General features: G+C 38.7%; 2 protein-coding genes across 2 annotated transcripts; both read right to left on the bottom strand.

The window, feature by feature from the left end:
* Positions 1-4,720, bottom strand: LOC307042465 (myelin and lymphocyte protein-like; the record flags this gene model as incomplete). Its single annotated transcript, XM_079686341.1, has 4 exons — positions 1-95; positions 409-531; positions 629-796; positions 4,628-4,720. The coding sequence occupies 4 exons, from the start codon at positions 4,718-4,720 to the stop codon at positions 21-23; spliced, it is 459 nt and encodes a 152-aa protein (XP_079542467.1). The 3' UTR covers positions 1-20.
* Positions 4,721-5,781: 1,061 nt separating this feature from the next.
* Positions 5,782-14,197, bottom strand: LOC307042464 (myelin and lymphocyte protein-like). Its single transcript, XM_079686340.1, has 4 exons — positions 14,045-14,197; positions 8,551-8,715; positions 7,522-7,692; positions 5,782-6,712 (listed from the first exon to the last, which is right to left on the bottom strand). The coding sequence occupies exons 1-4, from the start codon at positions 14,129-14,131 to the stop codon at positions 6,638-6,640; spliced, it is 498 nt and encodes a 165-aa protein (XP_079542466.1). The 5' UTR covers positions 14,132-14,197; the 3' UTR covers positions 5,782-6,637.
* Between the last annotated feature and the right edge of the window lie 11,698 nt (positions 14,198-25,895).

Here is a 25,895-nt window from a genome sequence, read left to right as displayed (position 1 = left end):
GCATGTCTGTGATTTACTTTTCAGAAGTTTTTCCATCGGATGGAGGAGAGGATGGTGTGGATGAAGTAGAGGAGTGTAGCTACAAAGGCGAACACCTAACACACACACACACACACACACACACACACACACACACACACACACACACACACACACACACACACACAGAAACACACACAGAGTTAAAACAGAGCATGGGCTAATGTCTACATTTCTGAGGCTAAGTCTCGGATATAAGATGATTTTTTTCATGATGATGTGTTGGTTTACACTTTCTAATTAAATACTTTAAAATGTCTCCTCTAACTTGGAGAGAAAGCTAATTTGTGGATGTAGCAAAATGTTGAACTTTTCCTTTAAAAGCAGCAGTAAATGTTATACAAATAAACAGCTTAAATCAGTTCTCACCACAGCAGCGATGTCGATGTGGTAGATTCTTGAGTTGAGTGATTTCACCAGGAAGGTCGTGTACGCCAAGTCCACCCCGGCACTGAGGTAGAAGAAGGCTGCCAGGCCGTGGTACGCAAAGTCCTGGACACACGTGGAGTAAATCAATTAAATAACTCTATGTATTTTGTCACATTTCATTACATCTCTCTGATCTGTTCCTTTCTCTCTGGTGTCTTACAGCAGCAGCCCAGCCCGAGCTGTTCCTGTGCCCTCCAACAGCGAAGATGACCATCCAGAGGAAGGTCATGACGAAGCAGAACACCGAGACGAACATCACCCAGCCCAGGGGGTTCGGGGGGGTGATGAGGGTGGAGGCCACCAGGATCCACACCAAGCCCCCAAACACCTGCAAACACACAGGGAAGAGCAGGTATTATGGATTTTTTTTAAGACTGATGCTCACCTTCAAGGTCACCTATTATGCAAAATCCACTTTTTCATGTCTGTCATAGGCAAGGCAAGGCAAGGCAATTTTATTTATATAGCACCTTTCAACACAAGCAATTCAAAGTGCTTTACAAAAAATGAAAGACATTAAGAAAATGGCATTTAAAATCAGTCGTTAAAAAGAAAAGATAATAAAATAAACATTAAAAGAAAAAATACATGGATAAAAGTTACAGTGCAGTTTAAGATGTGAATAGTTAAATTAAAAGCAGTGGCAAAAAAAAAAAAGTAGTCAGAGTTGCAGCGGACCTGCAGGTTTCTGGTAGTTTGTTTCAGATATTTGGGGCATAATAACTAAACGCTGCTTTACCATGTTTAGTTCTGACTCTGGGGACAGAAAGCTGACCAGTCCCTGAAGACCTGAGAGATCTGGATGGTTCATAATTTAGCAGTATGTCAGAAATGTATTTTGGGCCTAAACCATTCTGATACGATGGCCTCGTAAGAACTCAGATGCTCAATTCCGTTGCTTTGTAATCTTCTTTATTGTTAAGAAAACCAAAGCTATCAATAATGACTCCTAGGCTCTACTAGGATTCTCCATATAATCACTAGGTTCAACTAGGTAATGTAACATGAATCTCTGGTAAACAGGCATAGAGATAACGACATCACAAGACGAACCGACACCAGACAAAGAGAGAGAAGGACTAAATATACACATTAGGCAATGGGGCACAGGTGGACACAATCAGGGGTGGGAACAACAATCCATCTATTAGGTGCCACACGGACAAGGAGTGCCGACACCTGGAGAGAGAGAGTAGAGTAATTAACATCAAAAGACAGATATACAAAACACTAAAACACAACAGCTAACAGGATATTATCGCTAAAACCTTACACATTCAAAGCTTTATAAACCAGCAGCAGTATTTTGAAATCAATTATTTGACACACAGGAAGCCAGTGTAAAGACTTCAGAACAGGAGTGATGTTCCACTTTCTTAGTGTTTGTGAGGACTCGAGCAGCAGCGTTCTGAATCAGCTGCAGCTTTCTAATGGATCTTTTAGTGAGACCTGTGAAGACAACATTACAGTAGTCCAGGCTACTGAAGATAAAAGCATGGACAAGACAAATCCTGCTGGGACATTAGTCTTTTAATCCTAGATATGTTCTTTAGGTGATAGTAGGCTGATTTAGTAACTGTTTTAATGTGAGTGTTGAAACTCAGTTCAGAGTCCATGACTACACCTAGATTTCTGGCTTCATCTGTTGTTTTGAACATTGCAGACTGAAGCTCAGCGCTAACTTTTATACGTTCTGCCTTATCTTTGTTTAATTGGAGAAAGTTCTGACACATCCAGTCATTGATTTGTTCAATGCACTTAGTCAGTGTTTGAATTGGAGCATAGTCTCCTGGTGAAATTGTTACGTACATTTTTTTTTTCATCCGCATAGCTATGGTAACTTATGTTGTTGTTTTTCATTATCTGAGCCAGTGGTAGCATGTAGATGTTAAAGAGAAGAGGCCCCAAGATGGAGCCTTGAGGTACCCCACATGTCATATTTGTCAACCCAGATGTGTAGCTACCTATAGAAACAACTTTTTTTCTGTCCTTTAAGTAGGATTCAAACCAATTTAGAACTGTTTCCGAAAGTTATACATAAACATTTGTTTCAGGAAAAAAGATTTCCTCTCTTTCTGTCCTGATCCATTTATATAAAAACCTGTCTGAAAATGAGCTGATCAGATTTGTGCCACTGTATGATGTCATAACGATTTGTTGGCTTGTGTAACAATTAACCAATCAGCAACCAAGGTTCCCCCCCCCCCCCCCCCCCCACCTTATCACCTGAATCTCCTCCTAGAGCACCATTGTGTTCTTTTTAACCAAATCTCTCTCAGAGGGGCGTGGGGAGGGGCTCCTTATTTTCATCTAAAGTAACAGACAGAGAATCAGCACTTTGGCAACAGGGCTGAAACAGAGGGGATTATGGGATGCTGCAATGATCTGTTTGGTGTTTGGAGCCAAACACTTCAGAGACAAGTTCTGTATATATCTAAGACCTATAATATATTGATGAAAAACAGTATAATAGGGGACCTTTAAGATTGATCCTGGTGCAAGAGTCGCCTTAAAGAGGCCCTATGCTTTTTTGTGTTCTCCTTTTCCTGTAGTGTGTTATATAGGTTTTTGTGCATGTAAATGGTCTGCAAAGGCTAACATTTTCCCTCCCTTCGGGCGGGGTATTTCCCCCAAAACGACCTGCAACCTCAACACATATTTTCATTCAGTCTTATTGGACGAAGCTGTTTGTTTTTGTTCACCTTATAACTACCTCCACCATCACAGTTTAAAAGTAGATTGGGGGCATAAGGATAAGGCAGTTGAAAATGGATAAGAGTATTTCTAAACAAGGGTCTGATCATTCTGGTGCAAGTTTTCACAGTTTCTGTGTCCTGGTAACTGATCCGAGGAGCTCCTTTTGCTGTTTACACATCCTTCACCGCCCTTATTTCGATTTGGACACTGCTTACCTGTGTTATTTATCAAACATGACTTGAATGCAGGCAATTATTGTTTTTGTCACCAGTGTTTAAAGTCAATAGCTCCTTTTTTAAAGCTGCACAGTTACAGCTTTGGATTCTGTGGTATCTTATCAGCAGGATTAGAAGCCACATCTCTCTAAATGTTGAGTAAACAAACACTTCTCTTTACTTTGTACAGGTCTCTGAGCTCATGATCGGTGGTGTTTAAATGCCAAGTTATTGTAGATAAAGTGTCGACCACATCCTTACAGTGGAAACTCTCTGGAATCCAAAGTGTGACTTGAAATGGCACCTCATCACAACCCTGCTCTTGATAAAGAAAAGCTCAATGAACAACCTAGAATACATTCAGGTGTAAATAAACCTGAACAGCTTCCTCTGGCAGATTCCAGCGGTCATATGAGCACTTTCTATCTTTTGTCTTCTTCGAAAGAGAAGAAGAGTTGACACATTGTATTGGCACAAATACAATATGAGAGAAACGTGAGATCTAAAGGCGCTCTGCCCATATAAGGAATGTCTTTCAATGTCTTTCAATTTCACTCAAATACACACTTATATTCAAAGAGTTTGAATTCTCAGTGATGCATGATATGTTATGGCAGCCACTAATTAAGGCAAATTGTGGTATTTCTAAGATTCTATCAAATCATTTAGGTCATTACTATTTACTAAGGGCATTTTGTAGTAGCGGTAGAATGTGGTGCTAATTTGTACTTCAACTTTAAAACCTTTCAGAGGAAAATGTTATACTTTTACTGCACTAAATGTATTTCAAACTTTCTTTTTACATAAATAAATGTGTATGTATTATATACTGTATATTTAATTTACTTTAATTTACTTTCCAAAATGAGCTCCATATTGACGTATTACTAAATACAAATAAATAAATCTCATATTATGTATTTTCTGATGATAAAAACAGGGAAATGTAATACATTCATAAGAGGTACAATTAATACTTTTACTTTTGATACTTGAGTTCATTTAGCTGATAATACTTCTGTACTTTTGCTTAAGTAACATTTGAACCGAGGACTTTTATTCGTAATTGAGTATATTTAGACTGTGGTATTAGTGCTTCTACTTAAGTAGAGGTGTGTTGCAATATTAATTGTAATAAGAACACTTTATTTAGATACATTTAGTTAAATCAATTAACAAAAAGGGATCCTAACAGGAAGAATCCCCTCTGATTTGAAGGTCATTTCCTCTGTCCTCTGTCCACTCACCAGTTCTGGCAGGTAGAAGATATCGGGGGCCGTGGTGCAGACCCCCAGTCCGCTGGGCAGGCTGCTCATCGGCTGAGCCGTGGTCGCAGCCATCTCTTCCTGATGCTTCTCCGCGAACACACACACACACACACACTCCTCTCTGAGCTAACGGAGCAGCAGCAGGTGTTACTGACCCTGAGGAGAAATCCAAGTGAGCGGTCAAACCTGTTCTGCCCCACTCACTACTCCTCACACACACACTGCTCCTCACACACACTGCAGACACACCCCTCTTCCTCTCACAGCACTCAGGGATCTCTTGTGTTTGATGTGAGCTGCTGAACTGTGAAGGGGGGGTTAAAACTACCAGGGGAGATGTGTGTGTCCTGGGGGCTTCTGGGATATATCTGAAGAAGTTTTAGGTTGAAGTCAGTTTATGACCTTTATTATGTGATAGCTGTTAGCAAATATGCATGTTAGGTAGACCTATCATTTGTAAAAAATGTTCTGAAAAAAGACTAACTAACAAATGAAAGGGCTTACAGAAAGGTGTATTTACTACTTGTACTTCTACTTTGAAGGCAGCTTTGGGCACACGGTGGTCGGGGTTTTTATTGGTGCCTCAGCATCGGAAGTTTAATTTTTGAATGAATTTTCCATTTTATTTATTTATTGTGTTTTCATGACATCCGCTCTGCGCTGGCTCTACTTTGTGATTTTTCAACTGCATTAACTCAAACCAAAGTCCCACTGTTTGGATCGGACAGATTTCAGTAATATTTTATAATATAGGAACCCATCAGAGGCTGTAAAGTATTTCCTGAAGACAAAAACGTAAATATTATTAAGCTGTCAAACTAAAGAATATATACTGAAAAGTAGTAAGCCTGCAAGAGTAACATTTGGAATGTAAATATACATCTAAAATTCAAAATTAGAAGCCCTCAGAGCCCTCAGAATTGCACGCTGGCACATAAATATGATAAAATTGAGGCTGAAACATGTTGTAATCACTTGCTATTTTTCCTCAATATTATACAAATAAAAATTGCTGGCTGATTTGACGTTCAAGCGATGTTTCATTGTGCAGAAAGGTAATGGTGCCCATGGTATTTAATAAAAATGTGTTGCTTATCATGGAGAGGTTAAAAGGAAAAACAGGGAAACTAGGATTAATGTCCAATCAATTTATTTTCAAAGATTTCACATAGAAAGGGGGTTAAGGAGGAAAGTTTATCCATTATACATTAAGCTTTTGCTCATTGTAAACATGGAGAAAACAAGCAGGAAATCAAGTTTAAATATTCAAGGTTTCAGGTTTTTATCAGTACAAGCCTCTGAGGAGTCCTAAGCATTTTAAATGTGCTAAGATCTGCTATTAAATGTGGATGAAACGTTTTAATGACAGTTTGGTTTGTAGGAATGTTTACTGCCTGACGATTGTGAAAAGTCAAATACTTTGTCTTGCACCATAAGTTCGGGGGGTCATTGGTCATTTTACCTGTACAGCAAAACCACCTAAACCCAACGACACTTTATTCAACTTTTGCAGAGCGATGAAAAGAAATGGGTTCTGAACTTGAAAAATATCATAATGTATATCCTGCTCCTGGAAATGTTATTACATCTTTGGTTGAATTAGTTATTGACACACATTTACCTTATAGGCCTACTACTGTTTTTCTCTAATATATTATATATATATCTTTTTGTTTTGCAAACATATTTTAACTTTTCAGTCTTCTTTACCCTCTGATGAAACTGCTGCCATACTGATTATAGAATTGTGGGGTAATTATATATTTTTAATAATAATAATTTTTGGGCAGACCTTGATAACGAGACCAATAAACAAATAACATTTTGCAATATTCTGGTTGTTTACCTTTCACTCCTTCATTTGATATTTGGCATTTAGTTTTTCTTTTAAAGTAACTCATGTTGACCTTGAAATTAAGAGACACAACAACAACAACAAAGTCATTCTGTTTTTCCTTCAATGACAGGTCAGCTGGGTATTTGGTTTCTTTAGGACCTCTTCCATCGAATGGCAGAGAAAATGGTATGCATGAAGTAGAAAAGAGTGGCCAAATAGGACATCACCTGGAAAAAACACACACACACACACACACACACACACACACACACACACACACACACACACACACACACACACACACACACACACACACACACACACAGAGAAACGAGTCAAATCAACTTATCCTAAAGCACTATTGAGCAGCTCATTTGCATTTAGAGCTATAATAGGGGACCTTTAAACCAGATATACTAAGATGCATTTTGATTTGAAGTGGACCTAGTGTGCTCATTTTCAGGCTCATATTGTATTTTTTTATTCGAGTGGAGATGTAAATAGAATTTTGGAGCTATATGGATAAAAAGGTTAGATATAAAGGTGCATGTGGATTATTTCCCAATTGATTGAAAGATTAAACAATTAAAGAAAGAGCTTCACAGAAAAGCTGAAAAGCAGAATACATTGTATATGATACTGAAAATCCAACCTTAAAACTGTAGGGACACTGGAATAAAGCATTTACACAACTAACGTATGGAGTTACTTTGTAAAAACTAATATTATCACAAACTTTATCACTTAAAAAAAAGAAAAAAGCTAAAGTAAAGTTGGAATCATCACAAAATGCTGACAACATGTTATGATCCCCAGAGTTGTATCTTTACGGTTAAATTGCAGTTATCAGAATGGTGTAGTATACAGTATGTAAGAAGTCTGTATGTGTGTGTGTGTGTGTGTGTGTGTGTGTGTGTGTGTGTGTGTGTGTGTGTGTGTGTGTGTGTGTGTGTGTGTGTGTGTGTGTGTGTGTGTGTGTGTGTGTGTGTGTGTGTGTACATGCATTCTTGTGTGTGTTTCTGATAGTTTGACATACCACTGCAGCAATGTGCAACTTGTAGATCTTGCGATGTTCAAAGAGCAAATCAAAGAGAGAGTCCAACCCCAACAGAGGCGCTAAAACCTGGCCCTCCACGACCGTGATGTAGGCCAGCAGCACCGACGCACTGAGGTAGAACACCGTCGCAACAAAATGATAACCCACATCCTGAAAAGAGACCAAAAAAAAGTTGGGCGACATGTTGATGAAGGTATGAAGTTAACCCTTTAACAGCCAGCACCACCATTTGGCTGTGCACATTTTGTGGCTTGATATCTTGTTGAAAAATAAAAAAGTTTAAGTCCATCTGATTTAGGGTTTTAAAGCACAAAAGGACATTTCCAATAGTCTGAATGCAGTGCTCCAACTTTGTGGCAGTAGTTTGATTGTTTTTTGCAGTTAAAACACCTGCACTTTTGGCCATCTATGTACTGCCTATAGAGCGGTGGGATGACGTACTTTTTAGACAGACCTGGAAGTAAGCGTTGAAATGGCTCCCTCGACAAAAAGCAATAGGATTATTTCATTGGATTTCAGAATATTGGAGAAAATAAGCTCTTTGGCAAACACATGTTTATGACGTTTGCATGTTTTGTTCACCAGGATAATCTTCACATATTAACACCCCTTTGTGATTTGTTAGGCATACATGCAATTGCCAGAAGTAAAAGGCTAACGTAAAGCTATAAAGTAACTATGTCTATTGGCTACTCATCACCACCAAAGATGGACTTGTGTTTGCCCTGATGACGTTTTATTAGTTGCTTGTTTGCAACCGCCATTAAAATTACACATAGAAGCTTTGGAAACTTAGGAGTTTACTTAGTGACATGATTTATGTTGTGTAAGAAAAAGTAAAAATCTCTTCAGTCGGTGTTAAAAACAGATCTTATCTAAGGCATCCAACCACAAACACAAAATAACGTTGCCTTTAGGACAAGGTAAAATGCTAATTGATTTATTATCAGACTCTTGAACCACCATGTATTTGAATTAGCCAATCAGCTGGTGGTGGGCGTGTCTAACCATGGTGGGCCAGCTGCTGCTCCGATTGCATCCACAGAGGAAGATGAAGAACCAGAGTGTCGTCATCACGAAGCAGAAGACGGACACGAACATCACCCAGCCCATCGGGTTTTCATGTTTAACCCCAGTCGATGCCACCAGGATCCAAACCAGACCTCCAAAAACCTGCAGGGGAGAGGTTAAAGTTCATTTTACAGCTTTGTTCTTACATGACAGTAACACAACACATTTTCAAATTACAATGTTGCATCTTAAAAACTGCCTTCATTTATTTTTGCATTTGGTTTCTAATTCTCAGTTTTCTCCCTTACATATATTTAATTTACTAAGTTATTCCATTGTGAGTTTACTAAGTTGGGAAATGGGTCAGGTATACATTTAGAACAATATAATTAATATATAATTACATTCAGGACTGTGGATAATCCCCACAGGAGCAATTTGGGGTGAAGTGTCTTGCCCGGGGACTCAACGACATGCTGACTGCAGTAGGACTCGAATTTGCTACCCCCTGATTCGAAGTCCAGCACACTATCCACTGAGCCACAGTCTCCTTAACAGTGTATCCATTCTTTTATTTCTAATATTATTATTACTATTATTTTAGTATTTCTTTTCGTACTTGTCATCTGTTATGTATCTAATCTATGTACCTAGATCTGTTTATTTTTGTTATGTATGCTTTGTGAATACTTTCTTAAAATGCAAATAAAAAATAAAATAATAGAAAAATAAATAATGTTGGCCACTTGGGGGCAGCAGAAACACCCTGTTAACAGAACATTTACATATCATAAGCTTTGAAGTTGGTAAAGCAAACTGTTTTATACTTCCATGCGTTATGTAACACGATATCTAACTTTTGGAGTCGTGTCTCTGGCCTTCTGATCAATACAGGTGAATATTTACTATCTTTTGGCTCTGTTTTTGGTCCCCATCAACACGTGAGAGGAAATATTTCTCGTTGCTAAATGCTTCACTTTATTCACCTGCTAGTCTTTTGAGTCAGTGATAAAGAACTAAAACAGTAACGTTGTGTGGGCCCGTGAGCGAAACAAATATCTGAACTCACTTTAAAGCTCTCGATTTAGGTGAAAATATTCTTTATTTCTTATAATACAATTTGACCCTATGTTTGATTGCCCGACACACACACACACACACACACACACACACACACACACACACACACACACACACACACACACACACACACACACACACACACACATGCAAACACACACACACACACACACACACACAAATAGATACACTATTTCTGCAGTCTGTCTCTTCTCCTTTGACAAACATTAAGCTCAAAAGAGTGTTTCACAGCCATGAAACTCATTTGTTCCATGAAAAGAGGCAAATGTTATTGTCCCCGACCATCAACAGGCACTACAGTCCCATCTGGGTGCTTCACTTTTTAGTGTCCCCATTTCCGATGAGTTTTGAGATTCATTCCGCATTTTTTATTTGAAGCATTTCGTTTATGCAGCGCTTTTAGTAGAACTGGGCATGTTTCAGTAAGTTGTTGATTGTTACTCATAATGGAAGTGTTTTGGGCCGATGAGGCGTGTTGGCCATCGTACTTTATCTATTATTTTGCAATAAAACTGAATGATTTTGGGCACAATTACAACAGGGACGGTTAAAACAAAAGTGAAATACAGGTCTCTATTAGAAAGCATAGACATGCAAATATTAGAATAAATTTAGCAATTCAACAACTGACACAGCTTTAATGGTCTAACTGTTAAAGTAGTGTTTCAGGACCAGTTCATTTGGTGTTGTAACATTTATAATACAATCATTCAGTCTCCTTCACTGGAGCATAGCTTATTTAACCATTGAACTCAAACTCAACTCATAAAAGGTGAAATAAAAGTTGGAGAAGAGAAACGTTTTTTTTTGTATTCAACCCACATGCAGAGAAACTAGGCTGTCATTCAGCTGTGTGAAGTGTAAACACGATAAGACTAGAAAAGACTAATGATGACCACATCTAAAGAGTGTGCCAAGCTCTGAGTCAACTGCAGGTGGAGCAAATATTTATCTACAATAATGCATTCATTTATGACAACAGACTCTGAATTACACCTCAGATGCTCCCTCTAACCCCAAAGTCACAAAGACTGATTTTTTCCAAAACGAGACCGGATGAGAACATTTCGAGATGTTTAATTTTATGCTTGAAAGTTATATTTGAAACTTTGCAATCTTGAACAGAATTGAAAATAAGTTATGATGGCTTAACATTAGGGAAAGCTTTGAAATATGTATGTGTGGATGTAAAAATCTTTTCCTATTCTATATCGTTTTAAAATATGCTTTCAACTTTGAAAGTAATGCTCTATCTGTTCTGGTTTACCAAAAGAAAGCAACATTGGTCTCTGATTGTGATCGAGCAAAGCACATTAAGAAAGTCAATACAGAGGTGAGCAAACACAGTTCAATGCTATGAAAACAATACTTAATGCAAACTTGAATTTAAGCAATCGTGTTATCAGCAAATATTGCATTCGCTTTATCTCTACTACTCCATTCTTATCTAAGGACATACCAGAGGAACATTATGTATTCATATTTACTCTTTTCCAGGTCAAAGGTAATTGGCCTCCAGCTTATTACAGTAAATCGCAACTCAAAAACTTCCTCTGAAGTATAAAATACTCTCCATCAGAGGACTCTAAAATTAGTCCAAGAAAAACTCTTAAATCCCTCCTGCAGCATGATCCTTTTCTTATGTTCATACTATTGTTTATATGCTCTGAAAACCCTTGCATTGGCAATTAATAACTTCATTTGCAACTTCTATGTGTAGAAATCACTTACATAACATATATAGATCAGTGATAGGTTAGTGCGTTGTTGCTGGAGTGGCTTGTTGTGTGGCCTATTTTAAATATATTTTCAAAGTGTATATCTTACCATTGGTTACCATTGGAATTGAAAGTAACGGTTTCAGGCCAACCCACAGGAAATGCACCATGCGTTGAAACGGTTGAACTATCGCTTGTCAGTCACGTGACGCCACTGGGCCCAACAAGACTTTTTTTCCCATTGACTTACATTGGGAAAGAGATGTCTGTTAATCACTATATCAACAGGTAACTCCAAAGTAGGAATGCTTGAATAGCCCTTGTAGGAGCCAATAATGGGTATAAAGGTAGGAACCTATGTTTGTGGTTAGAGGTTCCGCAGGAAGGCCATACAATTTTTGACCACGGACCACACACGGAGAACTGTGTGGAATAAAAGCAGTATTCAGTATTTATAAAATGTTAAGGGATCTTGACAGAAAGGAATTAAAGAAAGATACATTTAAAAAGACGTTATAGCATCAGCTTTGGAAATGTAACCTTTATAACATTAAATGTGGTTTGGATTTTAAAATGTTTTTGCTGTTGTTGTATTGTTCCTGCAGAATAAAGACGATATTCTTTAAAAGTCAGGACATTGTTGTGTTGTGACGTGCAGTGTTTGATGTTTTGTGCTGAATTTAGATTTTTTTTTTTTACTATTGCTATGGCAACCTCTGTTTGTCAGCACTATGGTTTGCAATTCAGATGGAAACGAATGTAAGAACCAACCCAACTGGTTGCCAAGAGTTGACAGACTCTTTTTGTGACATGCAAATGCAATAATCAGTATAAAACTGTTTATTTTAATAACATGGCTCTCAGAAACCGGTTTTATCGGCTTATCTCAGCTTGTTTCTTATTGAGCAATACCAAACCTTTTAAGTCCTCTCATCTTCACAGTTTGTTTTGCTGCTGACTCTTCTCTGTTTGCTCAACTCTTTAAACACTGATGGGGGGGCCGAATTATGAATGGTAGAGAAAAATGTGCAAAAAATACAACAGATAAATAAAAGACATAGTTGATGGAATAAGACAGAGTATACTGTACTCTCTCGAATACTATACTTGAGTACACATTTGTGGTACATTATTTTAGTATTTCCATTTTCCACCACTTTATACTTCGACCTTATTACATTTATTTAATATTTAGTTTCCTTTTCGTAAAATAAACCCATTATCTTACACTGTATGTTCCAGTACTATACGACCAAGTACCTATATTGCCCTATCTACAACATTTAAAACTGTAATATTAATTTATGAGTGGCAAAAAAGTATAAAATATTCCATAAAAATACTTTTGAAGAGGTTTTTGATTTTGGATACCTTTGCTTTTTATGTTTTAAGAGTATTTTGCTGATAATACTTTTTTAATATTCCCTAAGTAACATTATGAATACAGTCATTTTACACTTTTACTTTTACCCAATTAAAGGAACTGAGTGTGGCGTAAAAGTGCAAATATTGTTTTGGCAGGGACACACACAACCACTCATAAGCGCCACATGTAGGCTATCAACAACAGCCTGCCCTGGCCTCAGACCACCACATCCTGACAACGGCACAGCGAATTAATCACACAATCGCTTTACAGAATTAATCGAGATTTCGAGAACGATGTATGACAAAAAAAAACTCTAATTTAGTCAGTTTAGCTGTTACATCTCCTTGTTCTCTCTTGTCCTTTCTCTTTTGAGCACCGCTCTTGTGCTTTGACAATTAAATGTGTTATAATGCTGCCAAACTTGCTGCTGCTAGCTACAGTACCTATAACTTTTGAGTTTGATTAAACGGTTCATGGCCTGAAAGGGAGCAAGGTCATTGGACAGACAAATTAATTTAGGTTACTTGGTTACTTTGAAGACTGCGTGAAGCGGTCAATGTCATTGGGCCCCCCCCCCCCCACCAAAACAAATATATTATATAAAAAATTGTTTGCATGGGCCCCTGCTCCGGCTCTGGGCCCCGGTATATGGCCCGCGAGACCATTCGGTACGGCCCTCGAGGTAATTTATAAACACACGCAAAAAAGAAAAAAATCTTTATATGATCATTATAGTTATAAAAAAATAAGAGATTAAAGTAAACGGGTATAAAATACTATATGACAGTAAAAAAAAGTTGTTATTAATAAACAAGAATACAGTTTGAAAGGGGAGTGATTTGTAAAATATCCATAAAGAAAAATAAATCTGCTTACAGTTCTGCTTCATATGGATGTTGAGAGATGTATCCATAGATCTCCTAATGTTGCTCTCAAAGTGAACCAGATTGATGCTTTTAACTTCAACATTTAAAAAAAAATCTTCCAGGGGGAGCACGCACCCGGACACCCCTAGAGGAGGTCAGGTTCCGACCATGCATGCGCGAGTCATGGTACAATATCTGGATTAAGAGGTTGCTTCTTTGCACAGCATGAAAGAAAGGCCAAATGAATGGGCTGTGACTTTAGTATTTTTAAGCAGAGGTCAATAATTTGTACGGCCCTCAGAGGATGTTGAAAAAATTGAAATGGGGCCTTGAGAGGAAAAAGGTTCCCCACCCCTGGTCTAAGGTAAAAGAGGATACCCCTCCCCACGCCATCAAAAAAGATATATCCTTCTGCAATGATCAAATAGGATACTCACAAACTCAGGTATGAAGAACAGGTCAGGGATGGATGTAAAGACCCTGCCGCCTGTAGGCAGAACATCGCCGATGGTGGTGGAAGCCATAGTCCCAAACACTGTGATTTCCTGTAGAATGATATGTGAACCTTATTTCTCCCTTTTTAAGGCCATCATCTCCCCCCCCCCCTCCACCCCCATGTTTCCTGCCACACATCCCTCTACGTCTCCTCCCCACTCTACGTTTTCCTCAAAATCGAAACTTACAGTCTGACAGTTGCTTTGTGTGTGTGTGTGTGTGTGTGTGTGTGTGTGTGTGTGTGTGTGTGTGTGTGTGTGTGTGTGTGTGTGTGTGTGTGTGTGTGTGTGTGTGTGTGTGTGTGTGTGTGTGTGTGTGTGTGTGTGTGTGTGTGTGTGTGTGTGGTTCTAACTTTCTGCCATAACTACTCCACAAACAAACTAAACATGTTTTACAAATGCCTTATCATTCACTAACAAACACAATGTGGTTTGCAAATACAAAACACCATTTCCAAACTAATGCATTTATTACAGTCATTTTACACTTTTACTTTTACCCAATTAAAGGAACTGAGTGTGGCGTAAAAGTGCAAATATTGTTTTGGCAGGGACACACACAACCACTCATAAGCACCACATGTAGGCTATCAACAACAGCCTGCCCTGGCCTCAGACCACCATATCCTGACAACGGCACAGCGAATTAATCACACAATCGCTTTACAGAATTAATCGAGATTTCGAGAACGATGTATGACAAAAAAAAACTCTAATTTAGTCAGTTTAGCTGTTACATCTCCTTGTTCTCTCTTGTCCTTTCTCTTTTGAGCACCGCTCTTGTGCTTTGACAATTACATTTGTTATAATGCTGCCAAACTTGCTGCTGCTAGCTACAGTACCTATAACTTTTGAGTTTGATTAAACGGTTCATGGCCTGAAAGGGAGCAAGGTCATTGGACAGACAAATTAATTTAGGTTACTTGGTTACTTTGAAGACTGCGTGAAGCGGTCAATGTCATTGGGGCCCCCCCCCCCCCCCCACCAAAACAAATATATTATATAAAAAATTGTTTGCATGGGCCCCTGCTCCGGCTCTGGGCCCCGGTATATGGCCCGCGAGACCATTCGGTACGGCCCTCGAGGTAATTTATAAACACACGCAAAAAAGAAAAAAGTCTTTATATGATCATTATAGTTATAAAAAAATAAAAGATTAAAGTAAACGGGTATAAAATACTATATGACAGTAAAAAAAAGTTGTTATTAATAAACAAGAATACAGTTTGAAAGGGGAGTGATTTGTAAAATATCCATAAAGAAAGTGTGTGTGTGTGTGTGTGGTTCTAACTTTCTGCCATAACTCCACAAACAAACTAAACATGTTTTACAAATGCCTTATCATTCACTAACAAACACAATGTGGTTTGCAAATACAAAACACCATTTCCAAACTAATGCATTTATTACAGTCATTTTACACTTTTACTTTTACCCAATTAAAGGAACTGAGTGTGGCGTAAAAGTGCAAATATTGTTTTGGCAGGGACACACACAACCACTCATAAGCACCACATGTAGGCTATCAACAACAGCCTGCCCTGGCCTCAGACCACCATATCCTGACAACGGCACAGCGAATTAATCACACAATCGCTTTACAGAATTAATCGAGATTTCGAGAACGATGTATGACAAAAAAAAACTCTAATTTAGTCAGTTTAGCTGTTACATCTCCTTGTTCTCTCTTGTCCTTTCTCTTTTGAGCACCGCTCTTATGCTTTGACAATTACATTTGTTATAATGCTGCCAAACTTGCTGCTGCTAGCTACAGTACCTATAACTTTTGAGTTTGATTAAACGGTTCATGGCCTGAAAGGGAGCAAGGTCATTGGACAGACAAATTAATTTAGGTTACTTGGTTACTTTGAAGACTGCGTGAAGCGGTCAATGTCACTGCGTGAAGCGGTCAATGTCATTGGGGCCCCCCCCCCCCCCCCACCAAAACAAATATATTATATAAAAAATTGTTTGCATGGGCCCCTGCTCCGGCTCTGGGCCCCGGTATATGGCCCGCGAGACCATTCGGTACGGCCCTCGAGGTAATTTATAAACACACGCAAAAAAGAAAAAAATCTTTATATGATCATTATAGTTATAAAAAAATCAGAGATTAAAGTAAACGGATATAAAATACTATATGACAGTAAAAAAAAGTTGTTATTAATAAACAAGAATACAGTTTGAAAGGGGAGTGATTTGTAAAATATCCATAAAGAAAGTGTGTGTGTGTGTGGTTCTAACTTTCTGCCATAACTCCACAAACAAACTAAACATGTTTTACAAATGCCTTATCATTCACTAACAAACACAATGTGGTTTGCAAATACAAAACACCATTTCCAAACTAATGCATTTATTACAGTCATTTTACACTTTTACTTTTACCCAATTAAAGGAACTGAGTGTGGCGTAAAAGTGCAAATATTGTTTTGGCAGGGACACACACAACCACTCATAAGCACCACATGTAGGCTATCAACAACAGCCTGCCCTGGCCTCAGACCACCACATCCTGACAACGGCACAGCGAATTAATCACACAATCGCTTTACAGAATTAATCGAGATTTCGAGAACGATGTATGACAAAAAAAAACTCTAATTTAGTCAGTTTAGCTGTTACATCTCCTTGTTCTCTCTTGTCCTTTCTCTTTTGAGCACCGCTCTTGTGCTTTGACAATTACATTTGTTATAATGCTGCCAAACTTGCTGCTGCTAGCTACAGTACCTATAACTTTGAGTTTGATTAAACGGTTCATGGCCTGAAAGGGAGCAAGGTCATTGGACAGACAAATTAATTTAGGTTATGTTAAATATGTTCTTTATTCTCGCGTCCAGGAGAGAAGCTTTAAAATGAGACTAAATGGAGTCTCTGAAAAGATTCAAATGGGATGCTTTAATTAAAAAAGGCGCGGTAGTGTTACAGACAGAATATTGTTCCGTCAGACAAACAGCTGTGATCCAGTTCTCCTGAGCAAGAAGAAGACAGCGGATCTCTCCTCCGGCGCTGCTATCCTCTGCTGGCTCCTCCCCGCCAGCCGGCTCACCTCGTCTCCAATGTCCGTTATTGCATTTAAACAGAGGATAGGTTCTTTTCACATTCAATATATGCTTAACACGCCGTTTCTCCTCATATTCTCTTTCATCACTTTTCATTTAACACATTCTAAACGCTGTAATCAATACTCTAAACCAGCGACCACCAACTGGCGGCCCGCGGGCCACATCCGGCCCGCCAGACATTCTCATCCGGCCCGCACGACGGGGGTGACTGTGGCGTTGGTGGAGTGTTTACATTTACTGCGTTCGTTCGCCCCCCACCCATTTTTCTTTTACAACGTCTCGTGAGTAAGGTGCAGTACCGGAGTCCAACAGAGAGGCAGCAGCTGCGGGACAGTAGACTGCGTACTGCGAAACCTTCCCTGCCTTAAAGAAGAAGTGATCCTTCGTTGTGAAGAGTCTGCTTTGTGCGCTCCGTACCAAAGCAGTATGGCCGCTGCGACAGAGTCCAACAGAGAGGCAGGAGCTGCGGGACAGTAGCCTAGAAGCAGGGTTGGGTTGTAACGGAATACATGTAACGGCGTTACGTAATCAGAATACAAAAATCAAGTAGGCTAACTGTATTCAGCTGGCGTTACATTTGAAAAACGAGTAATCTGATTACATTTACTTTCGTAAACCTGAAGTGAATACATTTTGGAATACTCATTGGAATTATTGGTGGAAAAGTTTCCTCACAAATTGTAATATTCATTACCGGCAGAACTGTGTGCAGACTGCACAGCGCTGCAGCATGTCTGTGAGCGAGAGAGAGATGCAGCGTGTCTGTGAGGCCCCGCCCCCGCACGCAAATGAGAGAGAGATCTCTTTTAAAATATTTTGAAAGTTAGAAACGGAGATGGTTAGATAAAATGTGCAACATAACGTTTATGTAGCATTTATTTATTGTCGAAATGATGACATTTATAACGAGATCAATTAAATCTCGTGGCCTGCTGCTGCTGAATGCATGGGGCAAGTGACTGGAAAAAGTTTTAAAAGTTATTACATCGTTTCAGATAATAAATAATAATGATAATTAATTCTATTTAGGGGCGCCTTTCAAAGCACCCAAGGACACCTTACAATTCATAACATATTCCAAGGAAAGGTTTTAAGACAGTACAAAGGATGCAGTCCGGGTGATGTTTTTTATGTGGGGTGCAGATGAGAGGGAGCTGTCCAGAATGACACCAAGATGTTGTGTTTGAGTTCTTGATAAGCCATTAAAACAGTAAAATAAGTGTCTCCTGTTCACCAAAACATACCCATCTGTTATGGAAAAAGAAAGTATTCCAAAAGTATTCTAAATCTGAATATTCAGTATTCAGTAACTGATTACATTTACAAAGTAACCCTCCCAACCCTGCCTAGAAGTGATCCTTCGTTAGCGTGAAGAGTCTGCCAAGCTTTATGCGGTCCGCAGTACCTGAGCGTGCCACCCCCCCACCGGTCAACAACTTCATAATTCTGGGCTATATAAAAATCGCTGGCCCGCGATAGTGTCTATTGGATACATTTTGGCCCTTGGACAAATGTAGTTGGTGACCCCTGCTCTAAACAATACTTCTCGGCTCGTTTGGTTGCCGGTCATTCCGGATGTTGTCACATGCTACTCTCGTCTGTAAACAATAATGTATTCAAATAAACTGTACTTTCATTTAATATTCAACATGGTAGTATCTCGACATCTATCGTTGTAGTGTTAAATCAGTAGGTTTCGGTTTTCACCACACCAAGTCATTTCGCTCCTCAGTTCACCTCTTTAGGAAATCGTATATTAGCCACATGCTACATGCTAACCGTAGATGAAGGATTTTCAGAATAAAAGCTTAACTGCTTGTGCACAAGAATTTCTGGTTTTTCAGTATAAAAGAGCGTTTGAACTGACGGTATGTTTAAGCTACATTATACCATCAAAACATTGATTTTAATTTCTAACAGTTACTTGGTTACTTTGAAGACTGCGTGAAGCGGTCAATGTCATTGGGCCCCCCCCCCCCACCAAAACAAATATATTATATAAAAAATTGTTTGCATGGGCCCCTGCTCCGGCTCTGGGCCCCGGTATATGGCCCGCGAGACCATTCGGTACGGCCCTCGAGGTAATTTATAAACACACGCAAAAAAGAAAAAAATCTTTATATGATCATTATAGTTATAAAAAAATAAGAGATTAAAGTAAACGGGTATAAAATACTATATGACAGTAAAAAAAAGTTGTTATTAATAAACAAGAATACAGTTTGAAAGGGGAGTGATTTGTAAAATATCCATAAAGAAAGTGTGTGTGTGTGTGGTTCTAACTTTCTGCCATAACTCCACAAACAAACTAAACATGTTTTACAAATGCCTTATCATTCACTAACAAACACAATGTGGTTTGCAAATACAAAACACCATTTCCAAACTAATGCATTTATTACAGTCATTTTACACTTTTACTTTTACCCAATTAAAGGAACTGAGTGTGGCGTAAAAGTGCAAATATTGTTTTGGCAGGGACACACACAACCACTCATAAGCACCACATGTAGGCTATCAACAACAGCCTGCCCTGGCCTCAGACCACCACATCCTGACAACGGCACAGCGAATTAATCACACAATCGCTTTACAGAATTAATCGAGATTTCGAGAACGATGTATGACAAAAAAAAACTCTAATTTAGTCGGTTTAGCTGTTACATCTCCTTGTTCTCTCTTGTCCTTTCTCTTTTGAGCACCGCTCTTGTGCTTTGACAATTACATTTGTTATAATGCTGCCAAATTTGCTGCTGCTAGCTACAGTACCTATAACTTTTGAGTTTGATTAAACGGTTCATGGCCTGAAAGGGAGCAAGGTCATTGGACAGACAAATTAATTTAGGTTACTTGGTTACTTTGAAGACTGCGTGAAGCGGTCAATGTCATTGGGCCCCCCCCCCCCCCCCCACCAAAACAAATATATTATATAAAAAATTGTTTGCATGGGCCCCTGCTCCGGCTCTGGGCCCCGGTATATGGCCCGCGAGACCATTCGGTACGGCCCTCGAGGTAATTTATAAACACACGCAAAAAAGAAAAAAATCTTTATATGATCATTATAGTTATAAAAAAATAAGAGATTAAAGTAAACGGGTATAAAATACTATATGACAGTAAAAAAAAGTTGTTATTAATAAACAAGAATACAGTTTGAAAGGGGAGTGATTTGTAAAATATCCATAAAGAAAGTGTGTGTGTGTGTGGTTCTAACTTTCTGCCATAACTCCACAAACAAACTAAACATGTTTTACAAATGCCTTATCATTCACTAACAAACACAATGTGGTTTGCAAATACAAAACACCATTTCCAAACTAATGCATTTATTACAGTCATTTTACACTTTTACTTTTACCCAATTAAAGGAACTGAGTGTGGCGTAAAAGTGCAAATATTGTTTTGGCAGGGACACACACAACCACTCATAAGCGCCACATGTAGGCTATCAACAACAGCCTGCCCTGGCCTCAGACCACCACATCCTGACAACGGCACAGCGAATTAATCACACAATCGCTTTACAGAATTAATCGAGATTTCGAGAACGATGTATGACAAAAAAAAACTCTAATTTAGTCAGTTTAGCTGTTACATCTCCTTGTTCTCTCTTGTCCTTTCTCTTTTGAGCACCGCTCTTGTGCTTTGACAATTACATTTGTTATAATGCTGCCAAACTTGCTGCTGCTAGCTACAGTACCTATAACTTTTGAGTTTGATTAAACGGTTCATGGCCTGAAAGGGAGCAAGGTCATTGGACAGACAAATTAATTTAGGTTACTTGGTTACTTTGAAGACTGCGTGAAGCGGTCAATGTCATTGGGCCCCCCCCCCCCCCCACCAAAACAAATATATTATATAAAAAATTGTTTGCATGGGCCCCTGCTCCGGCTCTGGGCCCCGGTATATGGCCCGCGAGACCATTCGGTACGGCCCTCGAGGTAATTTATAAACACACGCAAAAAAGAAAAAAATCTTTATATGATCATTATAGTTATAAAAAAATAAGAGATTAAAGTAAACGGGTATAAAATACTATATGACAGTAAAAAAAAGTTGTTATTAATAAACAAGAATACAGTTTGAAAGGGGAGTGATTTGTAAAATATCCATAAAGAAAGTGTGTGTGTGTGTGGTTCTAACTTTCTGCCATAACTCCACAAACAAACTAAACATGTTTTACAAATGCCTTATCATTCACTAACAAACACAATGTGGTTTGCAAATACAAAACACCATTTCCAAACTAATGCATTTATTACAGTCATTTTACACTTTTACTTTTACCCAATTAAAGGAACTGAGTGTGGCGTAAAAGTGCAAATATTGTTTTGGCACGGACACACACAACCACTCATAAGCACCACATGTAGGCTATCAACAACAGCCTGCCCTGGCCTCAGACCACCACATCCTGACAACGGCACAGCGAATTAATCACACAATCGCTTTACAGAATTAATCGAGATTTCGAGAACGATGTATGACAAAAAAAAACTCTAATTTAGTCAGTTTAGCTGTTACATCTCCTTGTTCTCTCTTGTCCTTTCTCTTTTGAGCACCGCTCTTGTGCTTTGACAATTACATTTGTTATAATGCTGCCAAACTTGCTGCTGCTAGCTACAGTACCTATAACTTTTGAGTTTGATTAAACGGTTCATGGCCTGAAAGGGAGCAAGGTCATTGGACAGACAAATTAATTTAGGTTACTTGGTTACTTTGAAGACTGCGTAAAGCGGTCAATGTCATTGGGGCCCCCCCCCCCACCAAAACAAATATATTATATAAAAAATTGTTTGCATGGGCCCTCTGCTCCGGCTCTGGGCCCCGGTATATGGCCCGCGAGACCATTCGGTACGGCCCTCGAGGTAATTTATAAACACACGCAAAAAAGAAAAAAATCTTTATATGATCATTATAGTTATAAAAAAAGAAGAGATTAAAGTAAACGGGTATAAAATACTATATGACAGTAAAAAAAAGTTGTTATTAATAAACAAGAATACAGTTTGAAAGGGGAGTGATTTGTAAAATATCCATAAAGAAAGTGTGTGTGTGTGTGTGGTTCTAACTTTCTGCCATAACTCCACAAACAAACTAAACATGTTTTACAAATGCCTTATCATTCACTAACAAACACAATGTGGTTTGCAAATACAAAACACCATTTCCAAACTAATGCATTTATTACAGTCATTTTACACTTTTACTTTTACCCAATTAAAGGAACTGAGTGTGGCGTAAAAGTGCAAATATTGTTTTGGCACGGACACACACAACCACTCATAAGCACCACATGTAGGCTATCAACAACAGTCTGCCCTGGCCTCAGACCACCACATCCTGACAACTGCACAGCGAATTAATCACACAATCGCTTTACAGAATTAATCGAGATTTCGAAAACGATGTATGACAAAAAAACCCTCTAATTTAGTCAGTTTAGCTGTTACATCTCCTTGTTCTCTCTTGTCCTTTCTCTTTTGAGCACCGCTCTTGTGCTTTGACAATTACATTTGTTATAATGCTGCCAAACTTGCTGCTGCTAGCTACAGTACCTATAACTTTTGAGTTTGATTAAACGGTTCATGGCCTGAAAGGGAGCAAGGTCATTGGACAGACAAATTAATTTAGGTTACTTGGTTACTTTGAAGACTGCGTGAAGCGGTCAATGTCATTGGGGCCCCCCCCCCCCACCAAAACAAATATATTATATAAAAAATTGTTTGCATGTGCCCCTGCTCCGGCTCTGGGCCCCGGTATATGGCCCGCGAGACCATTCGGTACGGCCCTCGAGGTAATTTATAAACACACGCAAAAAAGAAAAAAATCTTTATATGATCATTATAGTTATAAAAAAATAAGAGATTAAAGTAAACGGGTATAAAATACTATATGACAGTAAAAAAAAGTTGTTATTAATAAACAAGAATACAGTTTGAAAGGGGAGTGATTTGTAAAATATCCATAAAGAAAGTGTGTGTGTGTGTGTGGTTCTAACTTTCTGCCATAACTCCACAAACAAACTAAACATGTTTTACAAATGCCTTATCATTCACTAACAAACACAATGTGGTTTGCAAATACAAAACACCATTTCCAAACTAATGCATTTATTACAGTCATTTTACACTTTTACTTTTACCCAATTAAAGGAACTGAGTGTGGCGTAAAAGTGCAAATATTGTTTTGGCAGGGACACACACAACCACTCATAAGCACCACATGTAGGCTATCAACAACAGCCTGCCCTGGCCTCAGACCACCACATCCTGACAACTGCACAGCGAATTAATCACACAATCGCTTTACAGAATTAATCGAGATTTCGAAAACGATGTATGACAAAAAAAAACTCTAATTTAGTCAGTTTAGCTGTTACATCTCCTTGTTCTCTCTTGTCCTTTCTCTTTTGAGCACCGCTCTTGTGCTTTGACAATTACATTTGTTATAATGCTGCCAAACTTGCTGCTGCTAGCTACAGTACCTATAACTTTTGAGTTTGATTAAACGGTTCATGGCCTGAAAGGGAGCAAGGTCATTGGACAGACAAATTAATTTAGGTTACTTGGTTACTTTGAAGACTGCGTGAAGCGGTCAATGTCATTGGGCCCCCCCCCCCCCCCCACCAAAACAAATATATTATATAAAAAATTGTTTGCATGGGCCCCTGCTCCGGCTCTGGGCCCCGGTATATGGCCCGCGAGACCATTCGGGACGGCCCTCGAGGTAATTTATAAACACAAGCAAAAAAGAAAAAAATCTTTATATGATCATTATAGTTATAAAAAAATAAGAGATTAAAGTAAACGGGTATAAAATACTATATGACAGTAAAAAAAAGTTGTTATTAATAAACAAGAATACAGTTTGAAAGGGGAGTGATTTGTAAAATATCCATAAAGAAAGTGTGTGTGTGTGTGGTTCTAACTTTCTGCCATAACTCCACAAACAAACTAAACATGTTTTACAAATGCCTTATCATTCACTAACAAACACAATGTGGTTTGCAAATACAAAACACCATTTCCGAACTAATGCATTTAGATTTGCAAATAAAAAATGTTTCTATCAAACACATTACATTTTTCTAACAAATCATGTTTCATAAACCAATACAGCAGATGTTTTACAAGTACAACATTTTTTTACAAATTACAAAAACTTTTGTTTACAAGTAGGGAGACCAAGGACAGTATTAACATGGGGCAGTTGTAAGGCCTTCAATATCTCCAATCACAAACAAGCTAGAGTGATGAAACTCACTCTGCACATGTGCAGTTAGATGGAAAGATCGCTGTGAAAAAAAGGAGCCACGTTTAAATCTCTCACGAAAGATATCAGCTAAAGTGTGTTTCTGAATTTGCAAAAATGACATGATGTATTTTTTGGATACTGTCTTGAGGTCAAAGGTCTAGGAATCCAAACTAGTATTATTAGAATCACTGTTTTGTAAGCTACAAATATAGCTAAATATGGGGTCAAGCTAGCAACCAGTTCCACGTTCCTCAGATCGAAACTAACAGTCTGACAGGTGCTTTTTGTGTGTGTGTGTGTGTGTGTGTGTGTGTGTGTGTGTGTGTGTGTGTGTGTGTGTGTGTGTGTGTGTGTGTGTGTGTGTGTGTGTGTGTGTGTGTGTGTGTGTGTGTGTGTGTGTGTGTGTGTGTGTGTGTGTGTGTGTGTGTGTGTGTGTGTGTGTGGTTCTAACTTTCTGCCATAACTAAGGTCTAGGAATCCAAACTAGTATTATTAGAATCACTGTTTTGTAAGCTAAACATATAACTAGCTAAATATGGGGTCAAGCTAGCAACCAGGCAATTTCACAGGGGGTGAAAACATGACTGGTGGTCCTGGGACGGTTGTAACACGGCACATTTACAATGATGGCTCATTTGCTCGAATGATCAATTTTGTTGATTGGTGTGCACTTTTTCCCTGTAAAAATAAACAGAATAGAATACTGGACGTAAAGTGTGTGCGTGTGTTTACAGTATGCCAAATATCAGAAAGAGGAAGACAGACAGGGGAGTGCCACTTCCTCTGCTGCAGAGGGCCTCAAATGAAGTTCAGGAGGGAAAATCAGTCAGGGCAGTGGCAAAGTCCCATGATATATGCCATGTCACCCTGTACCGGTTCCATACAAAGAGGATGAGGTTGGAGAATCAGGGATCAAAATCACCCCAAAGAGTAGGCTACTGGACACCCAAGAAGGTGTTCTCAACAGAGCAGGAGATGCTTTTGAGAGACTACCTGATGGAAGCAGCTGATTTATATTATGGTCTCAGCTCGAAGGAGGTAGGTCTACATCATTAAGGTAGAATAGGCTATCTATACAGATGGAAGTGACTTTTACACCTGCCACAACTATGAATCAGATTAATTCCATCTGGTGTTCTATTTTAAGTTCTGTTCATTGTTCATTGTTTGTTGAAGGATGTGTGAAACCCCATTAAAAATCTTGTTGCCTTAGAATTTGACAGCTTTCCCTCTTTTTTGTCATTTAGTGTGAAAAAAGGTAACCGTTATTAACATGTGGAATTGTATCTTGTATGTAATTGTATCTTAAATACATTGTTTCAGTAGTTGACACATTGAGAATGTATAATATAGCAAAATGGCTATCCTAGTGTAAATGTTTTTTTACTTATTGAGAAAACCCCAAAAGTGTGCACAAACGTACACGTACACACTCACTAGCACAATCACATGCTCCAAATCCAACCTGGTCT

Source organism: Notothenia rossii (genome assembly GCF_949606895.1).
Source record: "Notothenia rossii genome assembly, chromosome: 6".
Lineage (NCBI taxonomy): Eukaryota > Metazoa > Chordata > Actinopteri > Perciformes > Nototheniidae > Notothenia > Notothenia rossii.
This window is presented reverse-complemented; position numbering and strand designations above follow the sequence as displayed.